An 18,950-nucleotide genomic window follows, 5' to 3' on the forward strand; every position below is an offset into this window, starting at 1 on the left:
TAAAATATGTTCAAAATCACAACTTGCTTTCATCCATTACTGAAAACATTTGAAAACACTGGAAAAAAGGTTTTGATGTGATCACCCGGCCGCGAGTATCTCTCTAGTCTCAGAGTCTGACTATTGCATGCCACTATAAAACGTACAAAGAAAAAGCTCATAGTATAGGCCTATAGGGCTTACTGTAAGGCAGTGACAAAAACAAGTGTGCACACGTGTGTCTCAGCTTTTGTCAGATGTATGAAGGTGAGCTCCAAGGAAGAAATTACCGTTGACAAACACTGATTTAGGTGGTCCAATGGTGTATTTGTTCCATATAATAAGCATGCATGTTTTGTTATGTTGTCAGTGTAAGTGTGTTGTGTTGTTGTCAGTGTATGAAATGTGTTGTGTTGTGTTGTTGTCAGTGTAAGAAGGCTCTGAAGGCCGTCCTACAGAAGTGCACGTACCTGCCAGCCCTGGAGCCTCTGCTGTATGACGCTCCAAGCAACATCCTCAAACACGTGGTCTGCCAGTTCAGCAAGGTGAGTGGGTTCCACTGCATGCATGTCAGGTTGGGGGGGGGGGGGGGGGGGGGTTCAACCAGTGATGGAAAAAGCACTCACAGTTCTTGTTTATGTACATTTCAAGAAAATGTAGAAATACTGAGTAGTTTTACTTGAATGAGTATTGGCAGAAAAATGCCCACCCAATACGCATGCAGAATGTCACAATAACGCTTGTTGTAGATGGGCTATTTTTGAATAGCTGAAGTATAAAATAGGGTCTTAAGTGGTTGGTTATTATATATTTTTATAATAGTAAACTAAATCTGCAAAGTGACTACTAAATAAAGCTGTCGAATAATTGTTTTGGATAATTAGATTTTTATTTAGACAATAATTTGGAAAGCTGAGAAGGAAGGCGTAGATGGAGCAATTTGTAACCCTGTTACAACCCTGGAAGGTACTTTGATAGTCTGATGCTTTGAAAAGTTCAAAGCCATCAGTGAGGCGAAGGTACAGAGACAGACATATGCTTTAAAAAATGTCTATGAAATACATACCTCTATGACGCCTCCTTTCTAGTGTAAACTGTATTTTGTGTGTGGAGAGTATAGTGAGTACTCTGGGTCAAATAAACCATTTATAAAAGGGAGGTTAGACATAGGAAGACAGTCACAGACCAGTGTTTCTCAAACATTTTAATGTGGAAAAAAGGACCCTCAAACTGAACAACCAGCAAGTGGAAAAGCTGAATAGAAATGCCTCATTGTTTTAAAGTTGGGTAGTGTGTTTGATGAGTGTTTCTGATGGGAGATTTATTTTCATTATTTTGTAGTGTGTGCGGACCAGTTTTCAAAATCTAAAGTCCAACCTTAGCGAAACAACTAACTGGTGCAGCCAAAACACATCATACCTACAGTATAAAAGTGTTCACAATAATAGCATGTGTATTATCTGTCTACCCACTACAATAATAAACATTATTTACGGTATAGTGTTACACTGTTACACACAAAGAAAAGTTACAAGGCGATTTAAAATTACAGCAAAACAAGCAAACATGGCATAGAGATGAAAGAATAAAAATAGATAATAAAATAAACGCAATATAGGATTACATTTCATTGAACTCCTACTATAGACATGACCCCTCACTATACTTGATTAATAAATGCAACTACAGAAATAATTATTGGGAGTTCATCCATGTGATTACAGTATCTACAGTACATACCTTGTATAGGTTTAACAATTCAAATTAAATTAGGGAAGTTTGCCAGTCTTTTGGCAGAGGTACAGCAGAGGCTGAACAAAGCCAGTGACCACAGCAATGAGCATACATACAGCCCCAGGCAAAGGAATGTAATCTAGCCCTTGAATGTAAACAATAACTAAAATGCACCAAAGTAAGTAACTTCCTAAAAATGATCCCATGATCAGGCAGATGATAATGAAGGCTCTCCTCTTCATGCTGTTGTCCCTCTCCCTCCCCGTCTCCCCTGGCCTGGGCTGTTTCAGAGCCCTGAGAACGGCCAGGCTGCACAACAGCATCACTGATATGAAAAACAGGAATTCACTCAAATAAGCGTAATACAATACCTGGATATTAGCCAGCATGTATATCAGAACATTTAACAGCGAAGCTCCAATAATGACCAACCAGGCCACCACGGAGCAAGCCACCCTGTACCTGAAGGGTTTGTACTTGAGGAAGAGCACTGGGTGAACGACTGCCATGAACCTCTCTACGCACATACAGCACTGGAAGACGGGACGTCCGGTTAACAGGAAACCATTAACGAATATTGCAAGCGGCATAATGTTACTCTTGATAACAGCCGGAAGATATAACAAGCTGAAGATGATCTCACATACGCTCAGGTTGAGTGTGAAGAACTCTGAGGCCATTGTTCCAGCTGGTCCGGTTAATACCAGCCACATAACCCAGCTGTTGATGGGGGCTCCCAAGACCAGGTTGATTGTTGTGCTGGTGATGAGTACAATGTTAGCGTTGCTGTAGATGGAGGACTCATTTGACGTGTTCATCTTCCTGGCAGCTTTGATTGTAGTGCGCTCTGTCTTTTCACAATTCAGTAAAGTCTTTTAGACAAACTAACAAAGGACAGTAAAAGACAGAGAGACAGAGACAAAGACAGAGAGACATAAGAGACATATTGATTAGCTAAACACCTCAAATAATAGGCTACACATCAAAACACAACAATAATACTAATCAAAACACCTTTACAACATAATACTAATCAAAATGACTCTATAATACTGATAAAATGGTAGGTATAATACCTGCAATCAGACCTTGACCTGCTGTGTCCAATTGTCTGTGCACTTTGCTGTTCACACATGCAATGTACCACCTGCTGAAGTGGCTGAAATATGCAAAATAGTTCAAATATTCTGACAGGGCATCAGTGTTCATCCATCATCAACAAACATTTGGAGGCAGTCACGCAGGCAGCTAAAATATTAGACAGAAGAGTGACTTGAAATTTGCATAACAAATTTGATTAATTGAAACTGTGAATAATGTAGATATAATGCAAAATAATTAGAAATGGAAAGTGGTACCTCTTGACTTTATATATAAATATACAGTATTATATTCTATTAAGACATCTTCAAATTATATGCTTATATTTTGTGAGAGTCAATGTGTATTTTTGCCATCATTGTGTAGCGAGATTGGTCTATGAATATAGGACATCATTTTAATTTAAACTTTGAAGAAAGATAGCTCATAATACAGTATAGATACGACAGTATCACATCACTATGTCTACAGTAAATGCACAATTGTACACAATTGTCAGTGGTGTGCACAGATAGACACTAGCGGGTGCTAGAGCAATCCCTGCCCTTTTCCCTCTGGACAAATGTGCCCTTTAAAAATACTGTACAGTGTACACTGTACAGTATGTGGACCATGGTGACATTGATCAATTCTTGATAAAAAAGCTTCTAATATATTATTTAGGCCCCAAAATCTATAGACGCCTTAACAGATGACGTCACACTGATAAGCAACAGCATGCGCGCGCATACCGGCAGCACAAGAACCCTGTCACTCATAAGAGGCAATGGAAAAGTTCTAACTGCACTCACGTGTAAAAAATGCACCATCAAACTTTCAGATGTTGTTTTTCTCCCAGTGTGGAGGAAGAATGATTAGGTTTATTATTGTGATCTCTCGCCCTTGAAATATATAATCCTTGGTTTCTGTTTGTGTTTGAACAATAATAGCAATTCAAATCAGTTGTCCTCAAAACCACACCTCCAGTCGCTGTTCACGGCAGCAGAGCCTCACCTGCAGCCCATCAAGTATAATTAATGCTTCGTCCCGCGACGGTGTCTCAGACGCAGAACTCTAAGCTCACAACAGTCGCATCCGCGATGCGATGTGAGCTTGTATATTAGCTGTTCTCTGTGCGCAATACTGTTGCGCTTTGAAGTATAAATGTCTCCTAGGGTGCACCTCACTAGCCAACACACAAGAGGAGGTTGAATGAACTGAAACCAGCGCTCCCCAAAACAACAGGTTTGGAGATCTGTTGGGAATTGATTACATGAAACAGTCACCCGTGCGCCCAGTCCCATTGGGCCTCATGCGCCTTAACCGTTCTTAAGAAGTTCTTAAGAGGAAATTTGTTCTTAGACCCACTAAGGAAGACGGTTTTGGGATCCCTCAATGTTTTCTTAGCTGTGATTTGTTCGTAGGTAAAAACAGAGTCTACGCACACTGTGGAGCACTCTTAGGGTGCCTTTTTTGTAGCCTGGCTAATAAGCCAGACCGAATCAGCCGTTGGCAAAAATAAAATTGCCTGCCGGCGGATTACGGTCTGGAGAGGCTCAATTGTACGCCCATTTCCTACACCAGATAACTGATGTGGCCAATCGGGACACGGTATGCAATATGGGTGGGCTTTGGTACAGTGACGTTCAATGCTTGAGACCTTTGACTGACAGTAGCTCTGACCAATTGCGTCAAAGAGAAAATATTTGAACCCGCCCCCCGGGAAACAAGATCCATACACAGCATCTCCAGACTCAAATACCACACGACAGTGTGATTTGAGTCTGGCTTATTAGCCAGGCTACCTTTTTTGTTCTTAAATGCAATCTGAAAACATAAAGGAAAAACAGCACCCTCTGCATGATGCTCAAAGTTTGGTCTGAGGACCACAAGGGGTCCTTGAGGAAGTTCCAGGCAGTCCACAGCAAAATATGGAACATTTTACCACTTTAATCCCATTTTATACTTTGAAAATAGCCAATCTACAAGCTCACAAACGCGTCCCATTACTGCCCATTTTGAGCTTGTAGATCGGCTATTTTCGAGACATTTTGATAAATCTTCAAAACATTTCCTTAGCAGAAAATATTTTCATATGGGGGTCTGCAGAATGCATGTCAATTTGGGGGTCCTTGACATGAAAATGTTTGAGAACCACTGGTTTAGAGTTTACAACCCAACCCAAACAAACGCACCATACCCACCACATAACCCCCACCCGCCATCACCCCCCCCCCCCCCCCCCCATACACCCCCACCCCATGTACCGACAGCCACCACCTCCATTTTCCTGTAAGCTTCCTACCTGCAAGCCCCCCCTATCCCACCCTTTGCATCACCATCAACACTATGTATATCCACTACTACTACTTCTGAACATGACATGGCTAATATGCTAATTGCAGCAAATTTACATTGATGTCTAGTGGTGAAAGTTGACTATTGTGAGATAAATAATAAAATACATTCATGAATATTGAAAATATTGAAAATATGAACATTTCTGTTCACTTCAGTACCTCCACAGTACTATTGATTTTTAATGTTTGGAGTCTGGTGTTAAACCATATTTAGACTTTAGTTTAGGTATTCTTGACTTCACTCAACTTTATTTCTGTGTGTGAGGTCCTGTGATTTCTGTGTGCTGCAATCACACACAGGTGTGACTGCAGGCAAGGCCATGGAGTCATGCAAAACATGCTTACGAACAATTCTGCCTACTTAAGAACGTTTCATGAATCTGACTGGACTTTTCTTAGGAATTCACTTAGGAAGAAATGTAAGAGGAAAAGTTAGGATCTTATTGGCGCATGAGGCCCAATGTTTGTAAAAAAAAAAAAAACTAAAATACATCGCATGGATGCACCTGGGACGTATCCTCAGTGATGTATCCCAAGGTCATCAGGGTTTCGCGTCTCCCAACATCATACCCCTCACTCAGGTGACCCAGCCTTGAGCTTGAGGCTTGATTGAATGGCCTTCCTAAAGGCCTCACCGTGGGTTTGTTGGGCTTCTTCCTCACGGAAGACACAGGCTGGGGCTCCAACCCATACTGCTCCCGGGTGCCGTCTACATTCCGGCTGCCAGATGATGGGTGCGGGGCTGTAGATACTTTTAGGCGATGTCATCGCTAATACAGTATGTGTAATTGGAATTTATTTTACCCTCAAGGTGGCACTAAATCAACATATGTACTATTATCTCCTAAGGAGAAAGAAGATTTACACAGCAAATTCCATGGCAATAGTGTTCAACATATCTTGTTGTGGAGAGACAGACATAAATCCAGACTTACAGCCATGCAGAACAGAACCCTGTGAGCAGTAATAGCCTACGTATTGTAATGATACTAGCTGCAATGATTATGAGGTAAGAGGAGGGAGGGAGAGAGAGAGATATAACTAATAAAGAACTACAAGTTTGTATACTGTAGCTCCCAGCATATTTCCTGCAGTTTATAGCAGCAAACGTATATAGCGCAATTTAAACGAGAGTATTAGAGAACATGATAATGATGAAGACAATAATAGTAAGAGACTAGCCATGCAGTAGCGACTTTACTTGTGAAGGTTAGAAATACACTGGAACAGAAACAACACAACCAAATGGTGCAGTCAAAAAAGTGTTCACAATGACAATATATGTGCATTATATGTTTACTACCCACTACAACAACATTCAACTTTATGTATAGGTACAGTCCTTTATGAAACAAAGTTACAAAGTGCTTTACAAATAAAAATAAAAATAAACAATAGCAGAATAAGACAAGAAATAGCATGATGAGATGAAAAGAAAATAGTATGAAATGGCATTATATAGTTATTCATATAGTTGGTCGGTAACTTTAAATATAGGGATCAATTAATAAATCTAAGTTGTCACTTTGTAGCCTACTTGATGAATGAATATCTTGGGAGTTCACTGTGTGATTACCGGTATTTATGTATCTTCTATAGGTTTAACACAGGGCAGCTTGCCAGTCTTTTGGCAGAGGTAGAGCAGAGGCTGAACAAACCCAGTGACCACAGCAATGACCAGACATACTGCAATCCCAAGTGCAAGGTCTAGATCTAGCCCTTGAATGAAAAAAATAAGTAAAATGCACCAAAGTAAGTAACTTCCTAAAAATGACCCCATGATCAGGCAGATGATAATGAAGGCTCTCCTCTTCATGCTGTTGTCCCTCTCCCTCCCCGTCTCCCCTGGCCTGGGCTGTTTCAGAGCCCTGAGAACGGCCAGGCTGCACAACAGCATGACTGACATGAAAAATAGGAATTCACTCAAATAAGCGTAACACAATACCTGGCTATTAGCCAGCATGTATATCAGAACATTTAACAGCGAAGCTCCAATAATGACCAACCAGGCCACCACGGAGCAAGCCACCCTGTACCTGAGGGGTTTGTACTTGAGGAAGAGCACTGGGTGAACGACTGCCATGAACCTCTCTACGCACATACAGCACTGGAAGACGGGACGTCCGGTAAACAGCAAACCACGAACGAATATTCCAAGCGGGATAATGTTACTCTTGATAACAGCCGGAAGATATAACAAGCTGAAGATGATCTCACATACGCTCAGGTTGAGTGTGAAGAACTCTGAGGCCATTGTTCCAGCTGGTCCGGTTAATACCAGCCACATGACCCAGCTGTTGATGGGGGCTCCCAAGACCAGGTTGATTGTTGTGCTGGTGATGAGTACAATGTTAGCGTTGCTGTAGATGGAGGACTCATTTGACGTGTTCATCTTCCTGGCAGCTTTGATTGTAGTGCGCTCTGTCTTTTCACAATTCAGTAAAGTCTTTTAGACAAACTAACAAAGGACAGTAAAAGACAGAGAGACAGAGACAAAGACAGAGAGACATAAGAGACATATTGATTAGCTAAACACCTCAAATAATAGGCTACACATCAAAACACAACAATAATACTAATCAAAACACCTTTACAACATAATACTAATCAAAATGACTCTATAATACTGATAAAATGGTAGGTATAATACCTGCAATCAGACCTTGACCTGCTGTGTCCAATTGTCTGTGCACTTTGCTGTTCACACATGCAATGTACCACCTGCTGAAGTGGCTGAAATATGCAAAATAGTTCAAATATTCTGACAGGGCATCAGTGTTCTTCCATCATCAACAAACATTTGGAGGCAGTCACGCAGGCAGCTAAAATATTAGACAGAAGAGTGACTTGAAATTTGCATAACAAATTTGATTAATTGAAACTGTGAATAATGTAGATATAATGCAAAATAATTAGAAATGGAAAGTGGTACCTCTTGACTTTATATATAAATATACAGTATTATATTCTATTAAGACATCTTCAAATTATATGCTTATATTTTGTGAGAGTCAATGTGTATTTTTGCCATCATTGTGTAGCGAGATTGGTCTGTGAATATAGGACATCATTTTAATTTAAACTTGAAGAAAGATAGCTCATAATACAGTATAGATACGACAGTATCACATCACTATGTCTACAGTAAATGCACAATTGTACACAATTGTCAGTGGTGTGCACAGATAGACACTAGCGGGTGCTAGAGCACTCCCTGCCCTTTTCCCTCTGGACAAATGTGCCCTTTAAAAATACTGTACAGTGTACACTGTACAGTATGTGGACCATGGTGACATTGATCAATTCTTGATAAAAAAGCTTCTAATATATTATTTAGGCCCCAAAATCTATAGACGCCTTAACAGATGACGTCACACTGATAAGCAACAGCATGCGCGCGCATACCGGCAGCACAAGAACCCTGTCTCTCATAAGATGCAATGGAAAAGTTCTAACTGCACTCACGTGTAAAAAATAGCACCATCAAACTTTCAGATGTTTTTTTCTCCCAGAGTGGAGGAAGAATGATTAGGTTTATTATTGTGATCTCTCGCCCTTGAAATATATAATCCTTGGTTTCTGTTGTGTTTGAACAATAATAGCAAATTCAAATCAGTTGTCCTCAAAACCACACCTCCAGTCGCTGTTCACGGCAGCAGAGCCTCACCTGCAGCCCATCAAGTATAATTTATGCTTCGTCCCGCGAAGGTGTCTCAGACGCAGAACTCTAAGCTCACAACAGTCGCATCCGCGATGCGATGTGAGCTTGTATATTAGCTGTTCTCTGTGCGCAATACTGTTGCGCTTTGAAGTATAAATGTCTCCTAGGGTGCACCTCACTAGCCAACACACAAGAGGAGGTTGAATGAACTGAAACCAGCGCTCCCCAAAACAACAGGTTTGGAGATCTGTTGGGAATTGATTACATGAAACAGTCACCCGTGCACCCAGTCCCATTGGGCCTCATGCGCCAACCGTTCTTAAGAAGTTCTTAAGAGGAAATTTGTTCTTAGACCCACTAAGGAAGTTTTTAAGACGGTTTTGGGATCCCTCAATGTTTTCTTAGCTGTGATTTGTTCGTAGGTAAGAACAGAATCTACGCACACTGTGGAGCACTCTTAGGGTGCCTTTTTTGTTCTTAAGTGCAATCTGAAAACATAAAGGAAAGACAGCGCCCTCCGCATGATGCTCAAAGTTTGGTCTGAGGACCTCAAGGGGTCCTTGAGGAAGTTCCAGGCAGTCCACAGCAAAATATGGAACATTTTACCACTTTAATCCCATTTTATACTTTGAAAATAGCCAATCTACAAGCTCACAAACGCGTCCCATTCCTGCCCATTTTGAGCTTGTAGATCAGCTATTTTCGAGACATTTTGATAAATCTTCAAAACATTTCCCTAGCAGAAAATATTTTCATATGGGGGTCTGCAGAATGCATGTCAATTTGGGGGTCCTTGACATGAAAATGTTTGAGAACCACTGGTGGTTTAGACTTTAGAGTTTACAACCCAACCCAAACAAACGCACCATACCCACATGCTTACGAACAATTCTGTTTCAGGAACCGTTTCAGGAATCGGACTCTTAGGAATTCACTTAGGAAGAAATGTAAGAGGAAAAGTTAGGAACTTATTGGCGCATGAGGCCCAATGGGCCAGTCAGATTCATTAAACGTTCTTAAGTAGGCAGAATTGTTCGTAAGCATGTTCTTATGATGATTAATCCAAATCCTCGTAACTTGAAGGGGTGTGCCAGTTCATTCAAATTATCATAGGTAGATGCCCCACATATCCTAATTAGCATCCTAATTACCATAGGGAACCGCCCCACCAACCCCATATAAGGCATTGGGAATTCACTTTCCTACCTGAGAATGTTTGCTAAAATAGATCAGAAGGTACATTTTATGTGTGGTGATTACAACATTGATCTTTTAAATCCCAATAAGCATAAAAGGACTGATGAGTTTATTGATGCAATGCTAACTATGAGCCTTTTTCCAATTATCACTAAGCCAAGTAGAGTGACATCATACAGTGCCACTTTAATTGACAACATCTATACCAACTGCATGGACAGCAGTATAGTCAGTGGTTTACTTCTAAATGACATAAGTGATCACTTGCCTGTTTTTGTGGTGTATGAGTGTGATCACTGGAATATGAAGGAAAATAACATAATCAAATACAAGAGAGTGAGAACAGTAGAATCCCTCAGTGCACTCAGAACAGACCTATTGGCACAGGCCTGGGAAGGAGTGTATGAGGAGAGTAATGTGGACAGAGCATATGATGCCTTTCTTGAACGATTCCAAACACTATATGACAAATACTGTCCAATGCAACAATGCAATAGGAAGCAAAGGCACATAGAATCACCATGGATTACAAAGGGGTTACAAAATGCCAGCAAAAAGAAGAACTCATTATATAGGAAATTCATAAAACATAGAACCACTGAAGCTGGATTAAAGTATAAAAAATATAAAAATAAGCTTACAAACATTATGAGGAGTTGTAAGAAGGATTATTATAATAAATTAGTAGAGAAAAATAAAAATAATAGTAAAGGGATATGGAACATATTAAATAATATAATTAGGAAAGGAACAGCAAATAATAATTACCCTGACTATTTTGTTGAGAATAATAAGACTATAAACGACATGAACGAGGTAGTCAATGAGTTTAATGATTTTTTTGTGAACGTGGGACCAAGATTGGCTGACGGCATCCCAGATCGGTCAGGAGAAGCGGAGGCAGCGGGAGATGGGATAGATATAAACTCACACTCAATGTTCTTGAGAGCTGTTGAAGAGCACGAGATTATTGATATTATCAACAAGAGTAAGAACAAAACCTCTACTGACTGGAATGGGCTTGATATGACCGTGATCAAGGAAGTCATTGAGAGTGTTGTGAAACCTTTAAGGCACATCTTTAACTTGTCTTTTCAAAAGGGTATATTTCCAGGTAAAATGAAAACTGCAAAGGTGATCCCAGTATTTAAAACAGGGGAGAAGCACCACTTCACTAATTATAGACCTGTGTCCCTACTTTCACAATTCTCTAAAATCTTGGAAAAACTTTTCATTGATAGGTTAGACAACTTTATAGAGAAACATAACTTGTTATCAGATAGCCAATATGGATTTAGAGCCAACAGGTCAACCAATATGGCATTAATGGAGCTAACAGAGGAAATAACCAATTGCATCGATAAGGGAAGGTATGCCGTAGGAATATTTATAGATTTAAAGAAAGCGTTTGATACAATTAATCATGATATATTAATTAGTAAAATGGAAAGATATGGAATCAGAGGAGTGGGGCTTAAGTGGTTGAAAAGCTATATCAGCAACAGACAACAATTTGTGCAGTTGGGAGATCACAAATCATCATGCTTAGAGATTAAATGTGGAGTCCCGCAGGGGTCGGTACTTGGTCCAAAACTATTTATTTTGTATATAAACGATATATATAAAGTATCAAAACAATTTAAATTTGTCATTTTTGCAGATGACACCAACATCCTTTGTTCTGGAGGAAATTTACAGCAGCTCTTAGAGATGATTAAAATAGAAATAAATAAATTAAAAATATGGTTTGATGTCAATAGATTATCATTGAATTTGAATAAAACCAAATTAATGATTTTTGGAAATCGAAAATTAGATGCAAGAGTGCAACTGGTAGTGGACCAGGTTGCTATTGAGCAGGTATATGAAATAAAATTTCTAGGGGTATTTCTAGACTGCAAGCTTTCTTGGAAGCCGCAGATAAAATATGTAAGATCCAAAATATCAAGGAGCATTGCTGTACTGGGGAAAGCCAAACATTTACTAGAACAGAGGGTGTTGTATATTTTATATTGTTCACTTGTAGTGCCGTATCTGACCTACTGTGTGGAGGTTTGGGGTAATGCCTATAAAACAACTTTACAACCATTATGTATACTACAAAAAAGAGCATTGAGAATTGTACACCATGTTGGGTACAGGGATCATACAAATATACTGTTTTTGAATTCCAAGTGTCTTAAGTTTATGGATCTGGTCAAGTTCAAAACTGCTCAAATAATGTACAAAGCAAAGAATCATTTACTTCCTAGGAACATTCAAAATGTATTTAAGGACAGAGACTGTGTTTATAATTTAAGAGGAAAAAATAATTTTGAGAAACGTTTTGGGCGTACAAACTTGAAGAACATGAGCATTTCACATGGTGGAGTGACTCTGTGGAACGGTCTGGATGATGAAATTAAAAATAGTGGAACTATTGCACTGTTTAAGAAGAGGTTTAAATATACTTTGCTTATGAGCTACAGAGAAGAAGCATGAGGGGGGGAGGGGGGGTTGAGGGTACATTATGGTTCCACTTAGTGCTAAAATAAATAGACAAATCATAATATTATATAAAGGGAACCTTGACACATTTGTTTATTTTTAAATTGTATAATTAGGGGTAGGACCAGATAAGCTCAGGCTTCATTCCTGCTCCTTTTCGAACTGTACTATATTTTGTTTTGCTTTTGTTTTAACTTTTCTTTTCTTTTAATGCATTATTGTATATTTTGTATTTTTATTGTCATTTTTATTTAAAAGAGTTCGAAATAAACATTCATTCATTCATTCATTCATTCATTCATTCATACCTGTGTTCACCCAGGTGGGTGTGGTTTTGCATGACTCCATGGCCTTGCCTGCAGTCACACCTGTGTGTGATTGCAGCACACAGAAATCACAGGACCTCACACATAGAAATAAAGTTGAGTGAAGTCAAGAATACCTAAACTAAAGTCTGAATATGGTGGAACACCAGACTCCAAACATTAAAAATCAATAATACTGTGGAGGTACTGAATGAAGTGAACAGAAATTTTCAAATTTTCAATATTTTCAATATTCATGAATGTATTTTATTATTTATCTCACAATAGTCAACTTGGGGGGGGGGGGGGGGGTGATGGCGGGTGGGGGGGGGGGTTATGTGGTGGGTATGGTGCGTTTGTTTGGGTTGGGTTGTGAACTCTAAACCAGTGGTTCTCAAACATTTTCATGTCAAGGACCCCCAAATTGACATGCATTCTGCAGACCCCCATATGAAAATATTTTCTGCTAGGGAAAATAGCCGATCTACAAGCTCAAAATGGGCAGTAATGGGACGCGTTTGTGAGCTTGTAGATTGGCTATTTTCAAAGTATAAAATGGGATTAAAGTGGTCAAATGTTCCATATTTTGCTGTGGACTGCCTGGAACTTCCTCAAGGACCCCTTGAGGTCCTCAGACCAAACTTTGAGCATCATGCAGATGGCGCTGTTTTTCCTTTATGTTTTCAGATTGCACTTAAGAACGAAAAAGGCACCCTAAGAGTGCTCCAGAGTGTGCATAGATTCTGTTCTTACCTACGAACAAATCACAGCTAAGAAAATATTGAGGGATCCCAAAACCTTCTTAAAAACTTCCTAAGTGGGTCTAAGAACAAATTTCCTCTTAAGAACTTCTTAAGAACAGTTGGCGCATGAGGCCCAATGTTTGTAAACAAAAAAACTAAAATACATCGCATGGATGCACCTGGGACGTATCCTCAGTGATGTATCCCAAGGTCATCGGGGTTTCGGGTCTCCCAACATCATACCCCTCACTCAGGTGACCCAGCCTTGAGCTTGAGGCTTGAATGGCCCTCCTATAAAGGCCTCACCGTGGGTTTGTTGGGCTTCTTCCTCACGGAAGACACAGGCTGGGGCGCCAACCCATACTTCTCCCGGGTGCCGTCTACATTCCGGCTGCCACCCGTCTCTCCGGTGGTCACCAGACTATTCCTGGTTGTCACGTAGTCTATTCCTATGAGTCACTATAAATAGAATAACTAAAACAAAAATACATCCCAAGGTAATCGGGGTTTCGGGTCTCCCAACAAATAATTGGTCTATAAATCTCACACTATTAAGGCAACCGGCCTGTTCCACGCGCTGCACAAAGTGCCTTTTTTCACTTGAGCACCTGCCCCTCTAAATGTCTGTGCATGCACGCCACTGATGCCTGTATATTTAGCCTACTGTAGATCTCCCTCCCTGTACTGTCAGCCCAGACAATTGTGCCACTATAATGTATAAAGTTGGTGGTGCATATTTATTGTGGTACAGATGATGGGTGCGGGGCTGTAGATACTTTTAGGCGATGTCATCGCTAATACAGTATGTGTAATTGGAATTTATTTTACCCTCAAGGTGGCACTAAATCAACATATGTACTATTAATCTCCTAAGGAGAAACAAGATTCACACAGCAAATTCCATGGCAATAGTGTTCAACATATCTTGGTGTGGAGAGACAGACATAAATCCAGACTTACAGCCATGCAGAACAGAACCCTGTGAGCAGTAATAGCCTACGTATTGTAATGATACTAGCTGCAATGATGATGAGGTAAGAGGAGGGAGGGAGAGAGAGATATAACTAATAAATAACTACAAGTTTGTATACTGTAGCTCCCAGCATATTTCCTGCAGTTTATAGCAGCAAACGTATAGCACCATTTAAACGAGAGTATTAGAGAACATGATAATGATGAAGACAATAATAGTAAGAGACTAGCCAGTAGCGACTTTACTTGTGAAGGTTAGAAATACACTGGAACAGAAACAACACAACCAAATGGTGCAGTCAAAAAAGTGTTCACAATGCCAATATATGTGCATTATATGTTTACTACCCACTACAACAACATTCAACGTTATTTATAGGTACAGTCCTTTATGAAACAAAGTTACAAAGTGCTTTACAAAAAAAAATAAAAAAAAGATAAACGATAGCAGAATAAGACAAGAAATAGCATGATGAGATGAAAAGAAAATAGTATGAAATGGCATTATATAGTTATTCATATAGTTGGTCGGTAACTTTAAATAGTTGTCACTTTGTAGCCTACTTGATGAATGAATATCTTGGGAGTTCACTGTGTGATTACCGGTATTTATGTATCTTCTATAGGTTTAACACAGGGCAGCTTGCCAGTCTTTTGGCAGAGGTAGAGCAGAGGCTGAACAAACCCAGTGACCACAGAAATGAGCAGACATACTGCAACCCCAAGTTCAAGGTCTAGATCTAGATCTAGACCTTGAATGAAAAAAATAAGTAAAATGCACCAAAGTAAGTAACTTCCTAAAAATGACCCCATGATCAGGCAGATGATAATGAAGGCTCTCCTCTTCATGCTGTTGTCCCTCTCCCTCCCCGTCTCCCCTGCCCTGGGCTGTTTCAGAGCCCTGAGAACGGCCAGGCTGCACAACAGCATCACTGACATGAAAAACAGGAATTCACTCAAATAAGCGTAATAAAGTATCTGGCTATTAGGCAGCATGTATATCAGAACAGTTAACAGCGAAGCTCCAATAATGACCAACCAGGCCACCACGGAGCAAGCCACCCTGTACCTGAGGGGTTTGTACTTGAGGAAGATCACTGGGTGAACGACTGCCATGAACCTCTCTACGCACATACAGCACTGGAAGACGGGACGTCCGGTTAACAGGAAACCACGAACGAATACTACAAGCGGGAAAATGTTACTCTTGATAACAGCCGGTAGATATAACAAGCTGAAGATGATCTCACATATGCTCAGATTGAGTGTGAAGAACTCTGATGCCATTGTTCCAGCTGGTCCGGTTAATACCAGCCACATAACCCAGCTGTTGATGGGGGCTCCCAGGACCAGGTTGATTGTTGTGCTGGTGATGAGTACAATGTTAGCGTTGCTGTAGATGGAGGACTCATTTGACGTGTTCATCTTCCTGGCAGCTTTGATTGTAGTGCGCTCTGTCTTTTCACAATTCAGTAAAGTCTTTTAGACAAACTAACAAAGGACAGTAAAAGACAGAGAGACAGAGACAAAGACAGAGAGACATAAGAGACATATTGATTAGCTAAACACCTCAAATAATAGGCTACACATCAAAACACAACAATAATACTAATCAAAACACCTTTACAACATAATACTAATCAAAATGACTCTATAATACTGATAAAATGGTAGGTATAATACCTGCAATCAGACCTTGACCTGCTGTGTCCAATTGTCTGTGCACTTTGCTGTTCACACATGCAATGTACCACCTGTTGAAGTGGCTGAAATATGCAAAATAGTTCTCATATTCTGACAGGTCATCAGTGTTCATCCATCATCAACAAACATTTGGAGGCAGTCACTCAGGCAGCTGAAATATACAGAAGAGTGACTTGAAATTTGCATAACAAATTTGATTAATTGAAACTGTGAATAATGTAGATATAATGCAAAATAATTAGAAATGAAAAGTGGTACCTCTTGAGTTTATATATAAATATACAGTATTATATTCTAATAAGACATCTTCAAATTATATGCTTATATTTTGTGAGAGTCAATGTGTATTTTTGCCATCATTGTGTAGCGAGATTGGTCTGTGAAAATAGGACATCATTTTAATTTAAACTTTGAAGAAAGATAGCTCATAATACAGTATAGATACAACAGTATCACATCACTATGTCTACAGTAAATGCACAATTGTACACAATTGTCAGTGGTGTGCACAGATAGACACTAGCGGGTGCTAGAGCAATCCCTGCCCTTTTCCCTCTGGACAAATGTGCCCTTTAAAAATACTGTACAGTGTACACTGTACAGTATGTGGACCATGGTGACATTGATCAATTCTTGATAAAAAAGCTTCTAATATATTATTTAGGCCCCAAAATCTATAGACGCCTTAACAGATGACGTCACACTGATAAGCAACAGCATGCGCGCGCATACCGGCAGCACAAGAACCCTGTCACTCATAAGAGGCAATGGAAAAGTTCTAACTGCACTCACGTGTAAAAGATGCACCATCAAACTTTCAGATGTTGTTTTTCTCCCAGTGTGGAGGAAGAATGATTAGGTTTATTATTGTGATCTCTCGCCCTTGAAATATATAATCCTTGGTTTCTGTTTGTGTTTGAACAATAATAGCAATTCAAATCAGTTGTCCTCAACCACACCTCCAGTCGCTGTTCACGGCAGCAGAGCCTCACCTGCAGCCCATCAAGTATAATTAATGCTTCGTCCCGCGACGGTGTCTCAGGCGCAGAACTCTAAGCTCACAACAGTCGCATCCGCGATGCGATGTGAGCTTGTATATTAGCTGTTCTCTGTGCGCAATACTGTTGCGCTTTGAAGTATAAATGTCTCCTAGGGTGCACCTCACTAGCCAACACACAAGAGGAGGTTGAATGAACTGAAACCAGCGCTCCCCAAAACAACAGGTTTGGAGATCTGTTGGGAATTGATTACATGAAACAGTCACCCGTGCGCCCAGTCCCATTGGGCCTCATGCGCCAACCGTTCTTAAGAAGTTCTTAAGAGGAAATTTGTTCTTAGACCCACTAAGGAAGACGGTTTTGGGATCCCTCAATGTTTTCTTAGCTGTGATTTGTTCGTAGGTAAGAACAGAGTCTACGCACACTGTGGAGCACTCTTAGGGTGCCTTTTTTGTAGCCTGGCTAATAAGCCAGATCGAATCAGCCGTTGGCAAAAATAAAATTGCCTGCCGGCGGATTACGGTCTGGAGAGGCTCAATTGTACGCCCATTTCCTACACCAGAGAACTGGTGTGGCCAATCGGGACACGGTATGCAATATGGGTGGGCTTTGGTACAGTGACGTTCAATGCTTGAGACCTTTGACTGACAGTAGCTCTGACCAATTGCGTCAAAGAGAAAATGTTTGAACCCGCCCCCCGGGAAACAAGATCCATACACAGCATCTCCAGACTCAAATACCACACGACAGTGTGATTTGAGTCTGGCTTATTAGCCAGGCTACCTTTTTTGTTCTTAAATGCAATCTGAAAACATAAAGGAAAAACAGCGCCCTCTGCATGATGCTCAAAGTTTGGTCTGAGGACCTCAAGGGGTCCTTGAGGAAGTTCCAGGCAGTCCACAGCAAAATATGGAACATTTTACCACTTTAATCCCATTTTATACTTTGAAAATAGCCAATCTACAAGCTCACAAACGCGTGCATTACTGCCCATTTTGAGCTTGTAGATCGGCTATTTTCGAGACATTTTGATAAATCTTCAAAACATTTCCCTAGCAGAAAATATTTTCATATGGGGGTCTGCAGAATGCATGTCAATTTGGGGGTCCTTGACATGAAAATGTTTGAGAACCACTGGTGGTTTAGAGTTTACAACCCAACCCAAACAAACGCACCATACCCACATGCTTACGAACAATTCTGTTTCAGGAACCGTTTCAGGAATCTGACTCTTAGGAATTCACTTAGGAAGAAATGTAAGACGAAAAGTTAGGAACTTATTGGCGCATGAGGCCCAATGGGCCAGTCAAATTCATGAAACATTCTTAAGTAGGCAGAATTGTTCGTATAAGCATGTTCTTATGATGATTAATCCAAATCCTCGTAACTTGAAGGGGTGTGCCAGTTCATTCAAATTATCATAGGTAGATGCCCCACATATCCTAATTAGCATCCTAATTACCATAGGGAACCGCCCCACCAACCCCATATAAGGCATTGGGAATTCACTTTCCTACCTGTGTTCACCCAGGTGGGTGTGGTTTTGCATGACTCCATGGCCTTGCCTGCAGTCACACCTGTGTGTGATTGCAGCACACAGAAATCACAGGACCTCACACATAGAAATAAAGTTGAGTGAAGTCAAGAATACCTAAACTAAAGTCTAAGGCCTCTTTTAGACGGCGACCATCTCCAGATAAAACGGCAAAGTCCCGTTGCGTCTGCATTCT

At 40.3% G+C, this 18,950-nt stretch overlaps 1 protein-coding gene across 1 annotated transcript in view; it reads left to right on the top strand.

Annotated features, from left to right (window-relative positions):
• Positions 1 to 18,950, top strand: part of spag6 (sperm associated antigen 6) — a gene marked incomplete at its 5' end in the record, with an annotated part of 35,729 nt that overhangs the window by 5,774 nt on the left and 11,005 nt on the right. Inside the window, one exon of the mRNA XM_079489351.1 lies at positions 408 to 524. Within this exon, the coding sequence (XP_079345477.1) occupies positions 408 to 524 (117 nt within the window). The remainder of the gene's footprint in view (positions 1 to 407; positions 525 to 18,950) is intronic.

Source organism: Electrona antarctica (genome assembly GCF_951216825.1).
Source record: "Electrona antarctica genome assembly, chromosome: 20".
In the NCBI taxonomy this organism is placed as follows: domain Eukaryota; kingdom Metazoa; phylum Chordata; class Actinopteri; order Myctophiformes; family Myctophidae; genus Electrona; species Electrona antarctica.